The 17,696-nt window shown below is 41.9% G+C and overlaps 1 protein-coding gene across 2 annotated transcripts in view; it reads right to left on the reverse strand.

The window, feature by feature from the left end:
• epha4b (eph receptor A4b) overlaps positions 1-17,696 on the reverse strand; it is a 79,464-nt gene that overhangs the window by 45,556 nt on the left and 16,212 nt on the right. For both annotated transcript variants that reach the window (XM_063462900.1, XM_063462899.1), the window contains exons 3-5: positions 14,267-14,467; positions 12,993-13,100; positions 12,526-12,877 (exon numbers count right to left, since the gene is read on the reverse strand). In XM_063462900.1, coding sequence (XP_063318970.1) covers positions 12,526-12,877; positions 12,993-13,100; positions 14,267-14,467 — 661 coding nt within the window. The remainder of the gene's footprint in view (positions 1-12,525; positions 12,878-12,992; positions 13,101-14,266; positions 14,468-17,696) is intronic.

Below are 17,696 nucleotides of genomic sequence, written 5' to 3' on the forward strand. Positions count from 1 at the left end.
TCAGAAAGATGGTCAAAAATAGCATACGTGAAAAAAATTATGTGCAAAAAAAGAAATGAATAAAAATGGCGGCCATCGAGCCAGGTTTACACCAAACATGTGATACACAGAATAAAATACACAGTTCCATTACACGCTTAATGGTGCTTCACTATATAAACACATCATTTTGATTAATTGATTAACTGGAGCACAGCAAAGAGTGTGTACCTTTTAACAGCGGCAGAGGAGCATAACCCATGTGACTTTATTAACTGAAAATGTGCCGGTGACGTAAATGATTTCAAACGTTAATAAGTGGAAGTAGCGTATGAGGTGTTGTGTGCGGTGTAGGGTTCTGTTTATAGAGACCAAAGTAAAGTGTGTGTGGAGCTCTGTGTATGTGTGTGTGTAGTAATGAGGAGATCTGTGTGAGATAGAGATGTCAGCATCCAGAGTCCAGCCCCCTGCTGAGATCCTCTAATCCTTAATCGGAGTTCATAACAACATTTAACACCATAATATTCCCCATTACTACTAATCCTGCCCCACACATGCAAGCTCACACAAACACACAATTCCTGTGCAAGCATTCTGGGTTAAGAAATAGCCCAAAGAAAGAAGGTATGTGCCTTATTTTAAAGTCAAGTTTGACACAAATCTATATGAAATTATTGGCAAAACTGTCACCTGCAAGCACAAGTTGCATTGCAGAGTGCGTAGGCTTATTTGCAAACACACTAAAGCTGACAGCAATGCTAATGTGAATGTTTGTTCACTAGCATACTGGGATTCAGTGCGCTAAAAAATACATTTTAATGACTCATTCGAATATTTGTAGACTCTGATTTTTTAACATCAGAGAGATTTACTTGTTCTAGCAGGAAAGGCTACTGAAAAAAACAATATATTGCAAATAGGAAACAAACAGAACAGACGTTGCCAGTATCAAGGGATATTTGCTGTACATGCATTTAGCTGCATAATTACAATAAATGAAGAAATGCCATATGAGATGAAAATCTATGTGTATAGACAGTCCATCCCACCATAGAAAAGGTGTTAAAATACGCTGCCAAGATGTTTATGATAGAATCTATTTATTTACAAATGTAGGACTGTGCGGAAATACGAGGGATATAGCTTATAGAAAAACACCTCATAATTAATCAGAAGCATATCTGTTTTCTGTGAGTGGCATTTCTGGAAATGCTCTGCTGTTAAAGACACGGGCCTTGAGGTTTTAGTGTACAGTGAGTTTACATTACTGACACCCAGTTCAGCTGCTACTGCTCAACACATGTGAGTGAAGCTCACAGTGGGGTTATTCTTAAAACTCTGATGTTTTCTTTGAAAGCACATGATGTATAGCAGCAGTTGCTTTTAACTGACTCTAGCAAGTTGGGATCACATGTTTGCAGAGCGGCCATGATCCGTGACCACATGGAAGCCATAGACCTCTATGATTGATGCCTCTGGACAGACCCTTACTCTATTTATGGCGTCTTACAACATCTCTGACACGCGCGCGCATAAAGGCACAAGACCACAGTGGATATGAAATGGTTTGTGATGTCCAGTACATGAAGCACATGAGTACACCCAGGCTGATTTCTGATCTACTCTCTGTCCCTTGGACATCAGCCAATTACTGAGAGCGGCCAAGGGGAACTACAGGATGAAGCCCTCTCTCTCTTCCTTATTCTCTCCATATCTGTCTTTTTGGTCCTTTCTTTGTTTCTGTTTTTCTCTAACTTTCTGTGTCCCCTACTGTCTGTCTACTTATGTTTTACTTCCATTCTCACCATCTCTATTTGATTCTCATTATGTGTGTGTGTGTGTGTCAGAGAGACAGTGTGAGAGAGCAAAAGAAAGACTGCGTATGTATGTGTGTCTTTATTTCCCAGTGGGCTGTCTGTCATACTTTGACCCTGACCTTCTCCAGAGCTCTTGCACAAATATTTACTCTCTCGCTGACAGGCACACACACATACACAAACCGCTCCAAAAAAAAAAGAAAAAAGAAAAAAAAATCAGGGAAAGAGAGCGAAAAAGAGAGAGCTCAATTTCAGTACAATTAAAGCAAACCACATCTACACAGAAACGCACTTTTCTAGTGGTAACCCAAGATGATGGCACGCTAATTTTGAGCCTGGGTGATTATCTTGCCGTCTAAAAACAGATAAAATAGATCCCAGGTGCATGTGTGTTTCTGTGTGAGCGGGGTCATGGGCGAGGGATGGAAAGAAAGAGAGGGAGAAAGCATGACAGGCCAATAGAAGTCTGCTGGGAGTTTGACTCACAGTCTGAATAACTTATTCTTCTGTCTGTTTTGCCATCAAGATAAAAGGCTGTAGGAACACAGCATCTCCTTTTGAACAAAGCCCACCAGACCGACACAAAAACACACACAAAGAACAAACTTTTACTATTAATGTAACTTTTTGCCTCAGTAGCCACGTGCAGCTTAAATATCTTCATTAAAACATTACACACACACACACGGCAGTAAACGTGCCCACATCGGCCGGCCCCGTGACCAGAAGAGTGTGTGTAGGAGGGGCAGTGAGCCTCCTTTACTCATCCACGTTATTTTCAGTTCATCACTCTCAATAATTCATTTTCTGAGGCAGGCAAGGAAAGGAGAGCCCTGTGGCTGTTTCTCTGTGTCAGTCATAAACACACTCTGCCAGATGTACCTGTCATGTGGGACGCCATATTTTCACTGCCTTTAATCTGTGTGTGGGCAGTGGATGACTTTGTCAGCCAAACTCGCAGCAAATTGAATTGAGATAGCAGGAAAATTTGCACTTGTATTTTTCAATCTCTTTCAAAGTTGAAGACCGCAACATGGTCAGGATTTAGAAAGAGCTAACACTAAAGCAGCAGAAAAACAATGTTTAAGCTTCCTGCCTTCCTCAAGGTCACACTGGATCAAAAAAGTATTTAGAGTTAGTTTCTAAGTGTGTGTTTATTTATGATACTTCTATTTCTCTGTGTGTGTGTGTCTGTGTTTCAATCTATATCTGAGAGATATAGAGTTACCTGGTTAAGAGTAAAGTGTTCCATAAATACATCCCCTTACTATATGTATGCCCGTTACTCAAGGTAAAGCAAGTCAAGGTTGTCACGCACAGAAGATACAAGCCACGGGAAAAATACCAATGCATGTTTTACATTAAAAAAATGCTCAATTTAGTCCTGCAGAAGCTTTTTATCTGAATAAATATCGACAAAACAATTAGATCTTCGGCCAGATCTACAAATGAAGCAGCCTTGAAAGCTAATGACACTCGTAGACCTAAATGATGTCCTTTTAGCATGGGAATGCAGCCGGGTGGCAAGAAGCCACAAGGAGAGGACTCTGTGATTCATACTGCTATTTTCAGGCTAATTTAAATGATTTAGACTCAAATTGTATGTTTGCAGTTTGTTTGTTTGGAGATGTTACTCTCTTGTTCTTCAACAATAATTCTTTATAACCTATAATACATTCACGAGTACAACGAAACAGTGTCCTTGGGTTGTCCATTTTGCTCTTGGAAAATAAAATAGACAAACAGACACCATTAGAAGTTTAGCATAGCAAGCTTGCTATGTGCGCACGATATACTGAAGTTTTTCGAAACTTGATCAGCTATAATATCGACAAAAACATTTAGGTGTGATTATTAGGTAAGTTTTAGAGGTTTATGGAGGATCTATCACGTAGCGTTCTCATTTAGTCACACGGAAAATTAAGTTCAATTCAGCTTCATTTACAATATGTAGCACCACTTTACAACAACAGTCCCCTCAACGCACTTTAATTTGTTAGGTAAAGATCCTACAATATTAGAAAGAAACTCCAATGATCACATGACCCCCTACGAGCAAGTGCATGGCGACAGAGGGAAGGAAAAACTCCCTTTTAACAGAAAAAAGATTCTGGAAGGACCAGACTCAGGGATGGACACCCATTTGCTGTGATGGCCAGTTGGGTGTGACCAGAAGGAGACAGGATAATAGACACACTATGGGAAGGAGTGTTTAAACACAGTAATAAACACACACCTCTAGTGCAGCCTAAACCTTTTGCAAAATAACAAAGGGATGTTCAGGTCACCGGATCCAGCCCTAACTATAACGATAAGGAATGTTTTACTGTATATAGTTTTATGCCTAATCTTAAAAGTAAAGTGTCTCTTTCAGGAGGGTGGCGTGTTAGCTGAAGGCTCTACTACTTATTAGACTTTTAGAAACTCTAGGAAATGGTATAAGACAGTAATGTCTTTGTATCCAGTTTTGCCAAGACTCCATGAAAAAGTATTTTTTTTCATAATGTTGACAAGCAGGCAAAAAATACTGAGTTCTCCTTTTCAGACCACTGACATTCACCTCTCTCTGCAAATTCTTTGCCTCGCATCTCTTCCCAGAAAAAGGCAAACCATTTCCAGCAAACAGTTTTTACTACCTAGACAAGGTGTCCTTCAAGCCTACAGGCATCTCTGAAAATTTCTACCTATACCACTACAGCAGCTGGTCTGGAAAGCAATATTTATAACAAAGAGAAAATTAATGATGTAACTATGCGCCTTGTTCTTGCTCTTTGTTCCGTCTAACGCTGCAGCTGAAAAGTCATTTGGAATTTTGTGAATGCTACCTTCTGGCTGTGAAACAATAGTACAGCTGTAATAAATAGAAAAGCAGCAGTGAATTGAACTATATCTGTACACTGGAGCTGAACAACCATGCCTGCGCAGTGCCAGACCTAGCAACCTGACAGGCTGATCGTACATCTGGAAGTAATCCATAAACTAGAAAGAGAAAGAGGGAGGGATGAGGGGAAAGGGTCAATGGCCGCCTTCCTGTTCCTGTGCTTCCTGTTCAACAAACCCACTGGCTACATGCAGGCGCCTTTGATTTTAAACTGAGAAAACTGGAGACTGATTCAAGACCATAGAAATGTGAAAATTATGAGCTTTCCCATGAGTGCGCACATGTTTATCCCTAACTGGAACTCAACGGCATATGGAAGATGCCAATTAATGGGAACTGTACCCAAAGGAAACACACTCTCCCCTCTATACCTCTCCTCTCTCTCTCACTGCTTCTGTCTGTGGGGAATAGTGCTAAATAAGGACGTGAAGAGTTGAAACATGCGTTAACAGTTTCTCAGTCCTTGGCCTGCTTTTTCTCTTTTCCTCTTAGGGTTTGTTCACACGGTTCAACCCACTGCACCAGACTCAGCCATACAATGTCCCGTCACTTCAAAGCCACCTTTATGTCCTCTGGTTTTGTTGCTTCAAAAGGCACAAACGCCACCTTGGTGTTAAGGTGGCGTTTGGCAGCTCGTCTTATGTGTGGCGAGTGATCAGCCATCGCAGAAGAAGAGCTTTGCGACTGTGCATGAATAGACATTATCTGGGTCAGTGTTGTGTGGGTATGTAGATGGGGACTACGTGTGTATGGAGGATATAGCGAGAGCCTAAGCCTTTGTGATTTCATGTCATTTATTCAAACACAAAAGAGAGGAGATGAGAAAGAGGGAGAGGGGAAAAGGGATGGAGTTAAGGAGGGACATGTGAGAGAGAGGAGATAAAGGAGAATAAAGGAGTAATGAAGGAAAATGTGGCTGTCATTAACCAAATAAATGAACAGGGAAGTCAGACAGCCAGTGCAGCAGAAAGGCACGCACTCGCACAGACAGGTAGAAGGACAGAAAACTGGCCTCCACTTGGCACATGTATCCGTTTGTCCTTTAAGAACATCTGGATCGTAATAACACCCTGCTTCCTAATACTTCAGTAGCTTGCTGCCCCCGTGCCTGCAGCAGCGTGCACACGTACACTTCATATACTGTATGCACACAAAAATCTTCTGACTAGCTGTCTAAATCCTTCTGTTAGCCGCCCACTACCTTCCTATCCACACCTACATGCTCTCAAGCTCCCTGAGCTGCCAGCATGAGAACAGCAACGAAATAAGAGGTGTGTGTGTTTGTGTGTGCACATGTGTGTGAGACATAACATACAGTAGGGAGCTCTTGACCTTCAAAAGTCTGTATCTGATCAAAATAAAATGCTTGCTTTACCCACTGCTTCAACTGTCCACATTAGCCATTCACACATGCACACACACCCACTCTTCTGCTGTTGAGGGTAGAGGGAATAAAAAAACAGGTAGGTTTCCTACTGAGCTTTCAGCATACACATGCGCACACACATGCGCACACACACACACACACAAAAGCTCAGTCTCTTTCACAGGTGTGAAGATTAGCCTTTCCCTGTGTCTGCTCCCTCTTTAGACCTTTCATTATGAAGGGAGGACTGAAATCCTCTTATGAGATATAAAGTGTAAAATTCTATTGTACATATGCTTCTGAGCATTATGCATTTTCCTGATACTTATGCATGTCCAAAAGTCTTGGAATATCTCCATGGAGCCCTTTCCCTAAACATCTGATTCACTGAACGCCTGAGTCGGGGGGATTTTTATTTCTACGTTGACTGACTTTTGTACACTATGTATGAAAGGACAAATTTGTCATTGGATCAACAACAATTTGTCTTTATTACAAGCACTTCAAAAAAGCTTTTGTTTGTAGGATTCAGTCGTTGATTTCGGTTTTGATCTCTTTGCATCGTCAGTGATACCAAACATGGTTACCTCCATTCAAAAATGCCCAAACAACAAACAGCTTTGCATATAACCACCTACATAACACTCTGTATGTTTCACTATTTTATTTATGCATTGATTGTAAGAAATCCATCCATCCATCCATCCATCCATCCATCCATCCATCCATCCATCCATCCATCCATCCATCCACTGTAACCCCCAGGACACCTGGGATAGGCTTTCACCTTACTTTGACTAGACTTTGAAGTGGTGTATCAAGAGATATAACAAATTATTTGTTGAGTTTGAGAAGCTCATGTAGGGGATTTTATTATCTTTGATTAATTTTCAGTCTTTATGCTAAGTTAAATAGTTTATACTCTTTTATTAATGAGTCTAACTATTAAAATATTCTGTGTAGCAACCCAGTGTCTCTGTAGTGATAAGTGATCAGATAATTCACACCAAATCAGATGCACATTGGTCTCGTTCCTCAGTATTTCGCGCTTTGGTTTCGATCCAATTGGAGAAGTGAAAAGAACAGCAGGAGAGCTGAGTGGAATCAGTATGAGGAGTGTGGTGTTACTTTGAAAAGTTCCTCTTGTAAACTACTTCATGGCAGCATCAAAAAAGCAAATGAATAAGAAAAGGGGGGAAAAAAAGACTATCAGACAAGTGGACGGACAGACGTGTGATGCTGACCCATATTATTTTCAGCTCAGAAAGAAGGAGAGAAGAGGAAGGGAGGAAAACTTGTGTTGAGGTGACATGTGTCTGCCCTCCTTCAATTCGTCTCCTCCATCTCTCCACATCTGAGGCAGTAATTGGTGCTGTCAGACCCACAGAGAAGGACAGAACACACAAGCACACACGTAGGTGACACAGCTACATACATACACACCCACACACACTCCTGCCCTTCAGCATGTACCCCTAGGGCTTAAAGCAGGAGAGGTTTGAGAGGAGTATTCACTACATCCCCTACTAGCTATGAAAGACAGAGACAACAGGAGAGGGCAAGGGAGTATGCAGTGAAAATAGAGGGGATAGAAGAAAACAGTGGCAGACAGAAACAGAGAGGGCGAGCAGGACCAGAATGCACAAGAGACAAAGGCACATAGAATAAAGAAAGCAGGAGAAGGAAAGAGGAGGGAGTGGAGGAGCGGGGCTTTGGCTACGCAGACAGAGGCTTGTGCATGGGGTGGAGAGAGACGGAGTTGAACTGACAAGGTAGTGCAAAAGCTACACAGAGGGAGAGAAGGAGAGAGAGGGCGATTATGCAATTTCAGTAGTGACAAAGCAGATGAGTATGATTTCTTGAGACTGAGCAAAGGAGTTAAAGGCCATTGCAGCAACACTGTTTTTAGTGCATGGCTGAAAACACAACTAATGGCATTAGCAGAGTGGATTCACTGCCATAGCCAGTAACCTGAATCAAAATTTTTAATGAAGGTGATCTAGGTCAGTACTAAAGGTTAGTCAGTTCCTTCTTGGTAGATGGTCCCTTCTGTTTTTAAACTTTATATTAAAAGCCCCATAGGTTTATTATTTTTTTTTTAAAAAATAGAGGGGGTATAAGACAGCATCTTCAAGAATGAACAATCATGAATAAACTTTCATTCATTGTATTGGTTATCACAACATAGAATATTTTAGTCTATGAAAAAAAAAATGTTCCAGGAACTTTTGAAAGAAATTCCTTTGAAAAGTTGATACCTCTAAAAGTATTGTTTCTTGGGTCTTTCTCAGAAACAGAAGGTGAAGGTACCGAATTACACAGTTTACTTCCAGGAAATCTCAGAAGAAATTATTCGACCTGTAAAAGTAAAGCAAATAAATCTTTGTCCCTGATTTTAATGACTGTCTTTAATAGGACTGGATAAGAGTGAGTGCCACAGGCAAGTTAGCAAAAGCCAAAAAGCATTACCGTTAATTTGTTTTGGTCCTTTAATGAGATTTCCAGGCAATAAGAAGAACATGGAGTCATATATCATCACTGTCGCATTAATTATGATAACTCAGTAAAAATATATCAAGATGACAGAGGACTGTTTACATCTCAACCTCGTGGTTTGTTTTTGCTTATGTTATTCAAAATTAAGACCACATTTCCCATGAATACCGCTGTATCCCATTCCACAGTCTGTTGATATGTGTGCTGTTTATCCTGAACGATATATTTCCCCTTATATGTCATGAAACAATCCGCCGGATTTAATCTATTACAGTGCGCTCGATTAACAAGATCAAAACACACATATCCATACATTTAAACACACTTAGCTTCACACTCTCTCCGGGGAACGGGAAGCATTGGGTTGGAAAAAGGAAGAAGAGAAAGATGAACCCATGATCTATAAATGTTTAACAAGTGCAGACAGAGGAGATAAGGGCTGCTAGGAGGAGAAGTGAGACAGAAAGAAAAATGGTGAGGTGGAAAAAAAAGAAGACAATGGCAGAGGAGGCGGGTGGGGAGCAAAATGGGTGGCTTGTCGAAAACAAGAGGTGGAGAACAGTCCCATAATAGAAGGAGACATCACAAAAAAGGTTAGAAAATAGACAAGGGGAGGGGAAAGAGACAGAAATTGTGAAAAAAAAGCTGTAATTGGAGGTGCCTGGTGTTTGTCTAACACAGAGGGGCTAGTAATGATTCCATTAGCGCTTTGCACCGTGAGAAAGAAAAGGACAGAAAAACAGAGAGAAAGGAAGGCAGAGGGAAAGAATGACAGAGAGAGAAAAAGAGAAGCCAAAGACAAGAAAAAGAATCACAGAGAACACAAGACGATATAGCGGTGAATGTTAAAGGTGCTAAATGGTAGAAAAGAAAAAAACAAGCACACGCAAAAGGAACAAGAAGGAAGGAGAGAATTGAAGACATCCATTAAATGGCTCGCTCACTTGTGCTACAATGACAATTACAAAATGCCCTCCTGAAGCTCTCTCCCCGAACCTCACCTCTTCATCTCTTTGTGTGACAGCAAACGAGAGCGGATGATTTAAATGCATTAGCAGAGTGTGTTTTCCCTATGGAAGACCTCCAGACCTCCAGACTGTTTCAGGCCAGGAACCTATTGTTTGGAGCTGATGCAGAGCGCTGAGAGGACCCTTTAAAAGCCTGGCTGTTGTTCTCTCAGGAACACATTAAAGTGCAACGTACTGAGTTGATGTACTTTTTTTTGTTGTGTGTCCTCTCATGTCTTTTGTGAATCCGCTTGCTAAAATGAGGCTGATTACGGATGCAGCCGCATTAGCTGGCTAAGTGAATTCTGACAAGGTAAGGTGATAGTATGAAAATAGAAGCATGTTCATGCAAACGCAGCACAGGCACAAAGTTATTTAAAACAAAAGAAAGCTGGTTTCCAGGGAGTGAATTTTTGGCATTATTATGTTTGGTTGATATGTTTGGCTGACACTCGTGGGACAGCGAATTCTCCTGCTGTATGAGGAAATTTCATTGCTATGCAAATCCTTCCCATGATCCTACAAAAAAATGTTTTTCCTAATACCGAGTAGGTGGCGCAGACATCCCTGCGGGAGAGAAGCTCCAATTCACCACAAAGGAATTAAAATCTATTGAAAATTTTTATTTATTTATTTCTTTTTTGTTCCCAGAATAATTGCTACATATGAATACAGAAACCTGGCTTTCCTTCCCATGTTGAATGCAGTGGACACCTGTTTTCCCTGCATCTCTGGTGACCCTAACCTATTAGACATGGGCCGTATATATTTCCTGGCATGTGACCTCAGACTGTCAATAAGACTCCATCATTACCTTTGCACACAATTGCAGCACACACACATACGTGTGCACACAAAAGCTAGACTGTTTAGACTTTAGAGTTTACGCCAGCTTGTTAAATGCTCCTTTATTACTCTATTTATTCTCTCTGGAGTGAGAAGAGTCAAGAATCTGGCCGACGAGGTCACGGAGATCACTGAGGTCAAGCACCCTGCTGTGTCAGACTAACTTCAAATAGTTTTTAGTACTGTGACAAAGACCTGCATAGTGTAATCATCTGACAGCCAGCTCACCTGTCAAAGAACTACAGTGTGTACATTTACAAGACAGGCATGTAGCTCAACAGTCTGCGTTTCATGATTGAGATGCAACTCAAGTTCTGCCACAATCTGCGCACATTACCAGTCTGCAAACTGCAGAGTACAGCTTGTTCTTATTCACTTGTCTCTAAGGCCCAACTGCCAAGTTTTCTGGGCGTCTTGGCTGCTGCTTCTCCCAAACAACTGAAATTGCATTATGCGCACCGATTTCAAGTCTGCAGTGATGAATATCTACGATTCCATTTTCTTTTCGGCGAGGAAGTGAGCCCGTAGGGACAGGTGACAGCATGAGCTTAATACAGCTTGCTCACTCAAACGCATGCATGCACAGTATGTACACACAAACTCACACATACTGCACACACCATCTGGGGAGTTTTACAACTCAATAATCTGCTTCCTAAGGCATACCTTTTCCTCCCCTCCTGCAACACAACACACATCAATAAGCAGTTTCTCACACACACTCATACTGCTCGCCTCTACTTGAGAAGGGAAAATGAGACGTTCAGCTCTGTCAGACACACACACTCACACACACATACAAAAGAGGAGATGCCTTAAAGCAACTTCTACTCTTTCCTCTACAAAAGCTGTTTTCGCTGTATTGGGAGGGATGACACACACACACACACACACACACACACACACACACACACACACACACACACACACACACACACACACACACACACACACACACACACACAGACACACACACACACACACACACACACACACATACAGTTAAAAAAAAAACACATTCACACAAAGTGTGTCCCTAACCTAAATACATAGAGTCATTGTCATTCCATCCTCTGTTTCACTGCAAAATTCACTACAGTGCATCTGCATGCAGAGGCAGCCACATAGATATGTACACACTTTTATACACAACACCACTTCCAAAAAAGTGGGGACACTGTGCAAAATGTGAATAAAAACAGAACAAAATAAACTGTAAATCTTTTAAAACTACTCACAGTACAGCATAGAAACCATCAACCTTTGAAAGTGAGATACTTCAGTGTTTTGGGAAAAATATGAGCTTATTTTGAATTTGATGGCAGCAGTGTGTCTCAAAAAAGTTGGGACTGAAAGTAGCAGCAAAATGGTGCAGCGAGAGTACAGACAGGGACTAGAAAGAGAGAGAGCATATTTCTACCAAACTGACTTTTCTTCATTGGCCCTCTTTTAAATTCAGAATTCTCATTGTTTACAAGGTTTTGAATAATCAGGCCCCATCTTATCTTAAAGACCTCATAGTATCGTATCACCCCCATTAGAGCACTTCACTCATAGACTGCAGGCTTACTTGTTATTCCTAGAGTATTTAAAAGTAGAACGGGAGGCAGAGCCTTCGGCTTTCAGGCTCCTCTTCTGTGGAACAGCTCCCAGTTTGGATTCGGGAGACAGACACATCTCTCTGCATTTAATCATTAGTTATTATTAATCTCTGTCTGTCTTCCACAGTGTGTCTTTGTCCTGTCTTCCTCCACTCACAGCCAATGGCAGAGGTGTCCCTCCATGAGGCTGGTTCAGCTGGAAGTGTCTTTCTGCTAAAAGGGAGTTTTTCATTCCCTCTGTCGCCAAAGCGCTTGCTCATAGAGGTCATCTGATTGTCGGGGTGTTCTTTGTATTATTGTATGGTCTTTACCTTACAATATAAAGCACCTTAAGGAAACTTTGTCGTGATTTGCTGCTATATAAATAAAAACTACTTGAATTGAATTTAATTGAATTAATCACCAAAACATGTCAGCACCACACTTTTTCCTCATTTGTCCTGTCTCTGTCTGTCTCTCCCACACAAATGCACAAACACTTGCACGCTTACATTCTGTCCCCTACATGCCTGAGGACCCCAACCCCACTCACGTTGGCACATGTCCTTGTTCTCCTCGAAGCCTGGTTTGCACACACACCTCCCGATGGGAACCAGCCATCCGCCGTCTGCACTGCAGTACATCTTGGGAGGCTCAAACTCCTCAGAGGCGTTCACACACACACCATGCACCTCAACCAGTGCCGTTTCTCCACCCGTTATTGTGTCAGGAAACTGGGCCAAATTTAGTACAGTGAGTGGACATTTCTTGTAGAAGACCCTCACTGAGACCAGAGCAATGCAGGCGCCCAGGTCCTGGAAGGCCAAGTAGAAACCCTTTTTACTCAAGTTGTTGATGGTCCGCACTTCCGTGTTTAGCTTCATGACACGGTCGCCAACGTCCACCTGTAAACAACAGATATATTTTACATGTGAGTTTGGTGAATGGGATAATGCAATCTTTAGCAAACTGAAAGCAATTGAAAGTGTTCTTATGCTCTCTCTGTGTGAGTATCCTTACCTGTGTAAAGCTCTCATCTGCAGCAATAGTGTCAATTTTGATGTACTGACTTTCCTTAATAAACCACAGGTTTGCATTGTTGGACTCATAGTAGTACATGTTGAATGTCTGCAAAAACAAACAGCATCCATCAGTTTTCAGGCAGTAAAAATCAAAGTTATCACACAAGACAGAACGACGTACAGTTAACCGAGACAGATAAAAAGTATGAGCGGGTCCATCCAATGTGAAATTTTAACAAGGCATCCACTGTTCTGCAGCTCTTCAGCAGCTTGTCTCCATATCTCAGTGCATCTGTCTGGATTGAAAGTCAGCAACGCTGTCTGCAGCTTCATGAGAGCGCAGCTCTAAACTGTCACATTAAGCCCATTATTTATTCTGGAGATGTAGTAAGACTGAAAGGCATATAAGGGACAGACGAATTGAAATGTATACAGAACAGAGCAGTGTTATAAGAGAATGGAGGGCGGGAAAAAGATTAATAAAAAGAACGAAAAAAGCCTGTAGAATAAACTTTGATTTATTCTCCAGCTATTGCTTCGTGTTATTTTTCTGTGTTTCTCTGTTTGTGTTTAGTATTCTGACTGGAAACGGATAAAAAATAAGTTATTTTGTATTTTTTAACTACATTACAGTAACTAGATTACACACACCTCCTTTTGACAGACCTGTTGATAATACACATGTTAACAACCTTCATATAAGAACAGGAAAAGCGATGGTCTTAAATATGCCTTAAATGTACTTCCATTCATACAGTTCACAGCACAGCAATAAATAAACTGCAATTAATGTGTCTAATTTGTAAATGATCTACTTAGTGGTCTAATTAAGATGTATCTACTAAGTCACACATTTGAGGAGTTAAAGAAGATGCTGCAAATGCTGCCGAGCACAGTGGATAGTCAGAGAATATTCTGCGGGAGTGCAAACAACTGCAAACAAAAAACCACTCAACTTGAAATACAACTTACCCGTGTGCTATTGATCAAAAAAAAAAAAAAACACTAAGGAAATGTATTCTTTTTCCTTCTTACTTCACACCAAAAATATTTCAAAGAGCAGACAGCTACACAGCAGAAGCCATGGAGCCTATCAACACTCAATGTTTTGCTCAGGACGAGTGGGCAAACGAGCAGCATAAATGCAACAGGAGGCCTTAAACACAAACACACACACCAGCTGCATCGGCATTTGTTATCTAACCGAAAAGCCCACATGCTGATCATGTGTTTATGAAGCTTGCTTGTGTATTATGCTTGTGTGATGCAAACCTCTTTGCAGGTACCAGGGACCCCGGGTAGACTGTTACAGTCTCTTAGGGTGAATTTGATCTCAATGTGGACGCGCTGCGCTTCTTCCCGGCTGATGTGGCGCGTTCTCAGCCAGTTGTTTTGGTTGGCTTCCATGACGTTACACACCTGGTAGGTCCTCATCGGGGTATTCCTCTCATCCATGACACTGATCTCCTCCCACTGAGAATAAAAAACAGGAGGTAAATAGAGATGATTTATAATGACGTTTTTATTTGCTAGTTTAGCTTTTTCAAGCATATTTGGGACATTGCATATTAAAATAATTCCATTATTTAGCAAAGAAGAATTAGGGTAAAAGGAGAAAGATTGCATGAAGCTCCAGAGAAGAGGGAGGGAAGAAAAAAGGAAGAGAGAGTAAAAGGGGGAGTAAGTGGATGAGTGATGAGGGGATGGAGGAAGGAAAAGAGAAGTGATGAGGGCTGCTGAGAAGTATTTGTGTTAAAGGGGAAATCTCTTTAACTAAAACATAAATTTCAAATCAAAGAGCAAGGGAATGTGAAACTGAGTCAGGGTGACGCTCAGCAGCACTGGGCCCAGGCTGACAACAGCACCACTCCCTTTCATCGTTAGCACGTGGACAAAGAGGATCTCAGTTTAAAGACTGGTTACAGGGAAACTGGGTCTAAGTTCAATGAACTGTGGTTTAGTGCAAAGCAACACTGCTCTGCAAGTTCTGTGTTCATGTATGGGTGACTATGAGTGATGATCTGTGTCAAGATCACTGAAGGACTGTCTTTGTCTATGCTGCACGTGTTCGCAAAGTGGGTATGTTTTTCCTGAAGTGAACGGGCGATTTAACGCTTAAGAGGTAGACGTGTGTGTGAGACGTGCAGAGAGAGAGAGAGAGAGAAAGACAGAGAAGGAGAAAGAGAAGGAGTAGGTAGGACAGAGCTACTTTGTCTCCCATCATCTACTACCATCTGTTTCCACTTCTGACTAAGGCTGTAATTGAGAACACTTCTCGCATGAGCAGGAAAACATTTCTATCTACTCACACATAGACAAGCACCCACATGCGTATACCACTCTCAGACAGACACACAAAGAAAAAGAACATTTTTATTCCTTAAAGAAAAGGAAAATAAACCAATGTGGTTTCAGTGTCTCAAGATATCTGATCCATTCAAGAGAAAGCTAACTCAATTTTCTTTGACACACACACACACACACACACACACACACACACACACACACACACACACACACACACACACACACACACACACACACACACACACACACACACACACAAACTGGATAGGCTCTAGTTTGTGGCTAGGAATGAAGAGACCACCATCTTTGTTCTGAGCTCCTGTCATCATCTTAAGCTGAAGCCTTTAAGCTCCAGAGTGACGAGCACAGAGTTACTTACATGTTCTCGTTACCCAGCCATGTTACACCGTACTACAGTATACACAAATACGCTAACCTGTGCAAAATCAAACAACAGTGGACCCAGACCACAACCCACCAAGGTAAACACCAATTATCTCTGACATGTCCCAAAAGTCCAGAGAAATAAAGAAGCGACGGGCAAGGAAAGAGCCGAGTAAGCAGCAAAAATGCAAAGAGAAACTTTCAGACAAGCGAAGTCCAAGCTGAGGTTGAATTCTTGAGGTTAATCTGATGTGACAGCCCAACAACCCGGCAAAAGCCTGACGCATTTCACCTCGAAGTCCTGAGCACTAAAACAGAGCCACATAAAAACACACATTCTCACACACATTTGCGCTCACTCGCCAGCTCTCCTGTGCGCTCAGATGTTTTTAATCTCCACAGCCTCTTCTACTGTGTATGAATTGGAGCTTGAAAAAAACCAGCTCTTTCTTGAACCTGACCTTAACAGTACTTCAGCAGACAGAGAAATTCAAAGAAGAAGAAGAAAACAAGAGAATAAGAAGAAAAAGAAGAAGAAGAGGCAGAGGACTGTTTAAGCTGCTACAGTCAGCTGACACAAATGTCCCTGACAGGCAGTTAAGAGTTTGGAGATTATACACAGCATAAAGGACGTATTACTGGGCCCGTGCTCGACGATTTTACGAATGCAGCGGCTGAGACTCGCTGTGATCAGCTGCACTCGATTCAACTGAAAGAACAAAAACGCAAGACTGAGGGAGGAAAAAAATGAAGAAAGATGGCGAGAGAAAGAGAGAGAGAGGAATGAATGTTGGTAAATAACAGGCACGGCTGGCAGCTAAATAGATCCATCTGCGCAGAGCGGAGACCAGTCGGACATCACAGGACGGTCACACATACCCACCCACACAAACACACAAAGCTGAGTCCCCGGGGAGGGGTGATTAAAGCATTTATGGGAATAGTCATTGAGGGATAAAAAGGGCTTTATAATGTCTTTGTTTATTTCTTTGTAGGCAGAGATTGGAGTGGCTGGATTGCTGCCACTTCCTGTTGAGCAACTTATTTCCCTGCTTGCAAAGTCTGCTCGTTGTCACTTTTGCCGGGTGTGAGACGCAGGTGTGCTTAGGAAGTTGAGAACAACCGGGTTTTGCTAATTTGCTAATGATACGTCACACAACTGAGAGAAAGTCTCCTAAAAATACAACTGAGGAAACGTTGAGATAGGCTCAAGGGTTTCAGCTTTCTTGTTTAAGACGCAAGTGCACAAACACAAACACACATGCACACACAAGTTATAACTATTGCCAGGGCTTTGTTGGCTCAAATTGAAACCCTCCTCCCTGAACTCTTAATCACCTCGGCCAATCAGCGCAGAGCCAGCTTGATTGCTTTGAAGTGAAGCAGAGACGTCGGCTCAGCGTTTAGGTTCAACCATTCACCGGCTTAACATAATATCCCTCCTTCTGCAATCATCTGATGGGTACACCTATGAGGACATAATTGGCCCCCAAACTCTGGAACAAGCTCTGGCTTAGCGAGGGGGAGAAAAAAAAAGAAAGACAAATGACAGAGTAGGGGATAAAAAGTTGAGAAAAAATGGCAGGGGACCAGTGAGGGCTGGGGAGCCTCTGGGGAAGCCGAGAGGCAGTTGGGCCTCCCATTTTCAAACATCATTAAGACATATCTGTTTTGTGTCCCTCACTGCTTTGTGGTGACAGAAATGGGTCGCTCCACTCAGTCTCAGCCACATCCGGCTCTGCACGGCTCGGATTAAGCGTGACCCGTGAGGGTCAAGTGTGATTTTGGACTAATTCAGGTAGACGTTGGCCTGATATTGGTGGGAATTGCCTCTCACTGAGAATAATCCTCAGGTTTAAAGCTCAAAGGTCAACTAGATAATCCCCCTGATATAAAACACAAGGCATTCTCACCACCCTTGCACATTTTCTCTCCTCTCTGAGTCTCTTATCGCTCTCTATTACTTCTCTTCTACACAAGTTAGTAAATCTTTACGACATTCATTTTTAGA

Source organism: Pelmatolapia mariae, linkage group LG18 (genome assembly GCF_036321145.2).
Source record: "Pelmatolapia mariae isolate MD_Pm_ZW linkage group LG18, Pm_UMD_F_2, whole genome shotgun sequence".
NCBI classification, from domain to species: Eukaryota; Metazoa; Chordata; class Actinopteri; order Cichliformes; family Cichlidae; genus Pelmatolapia; species Pelmatolapia mariae.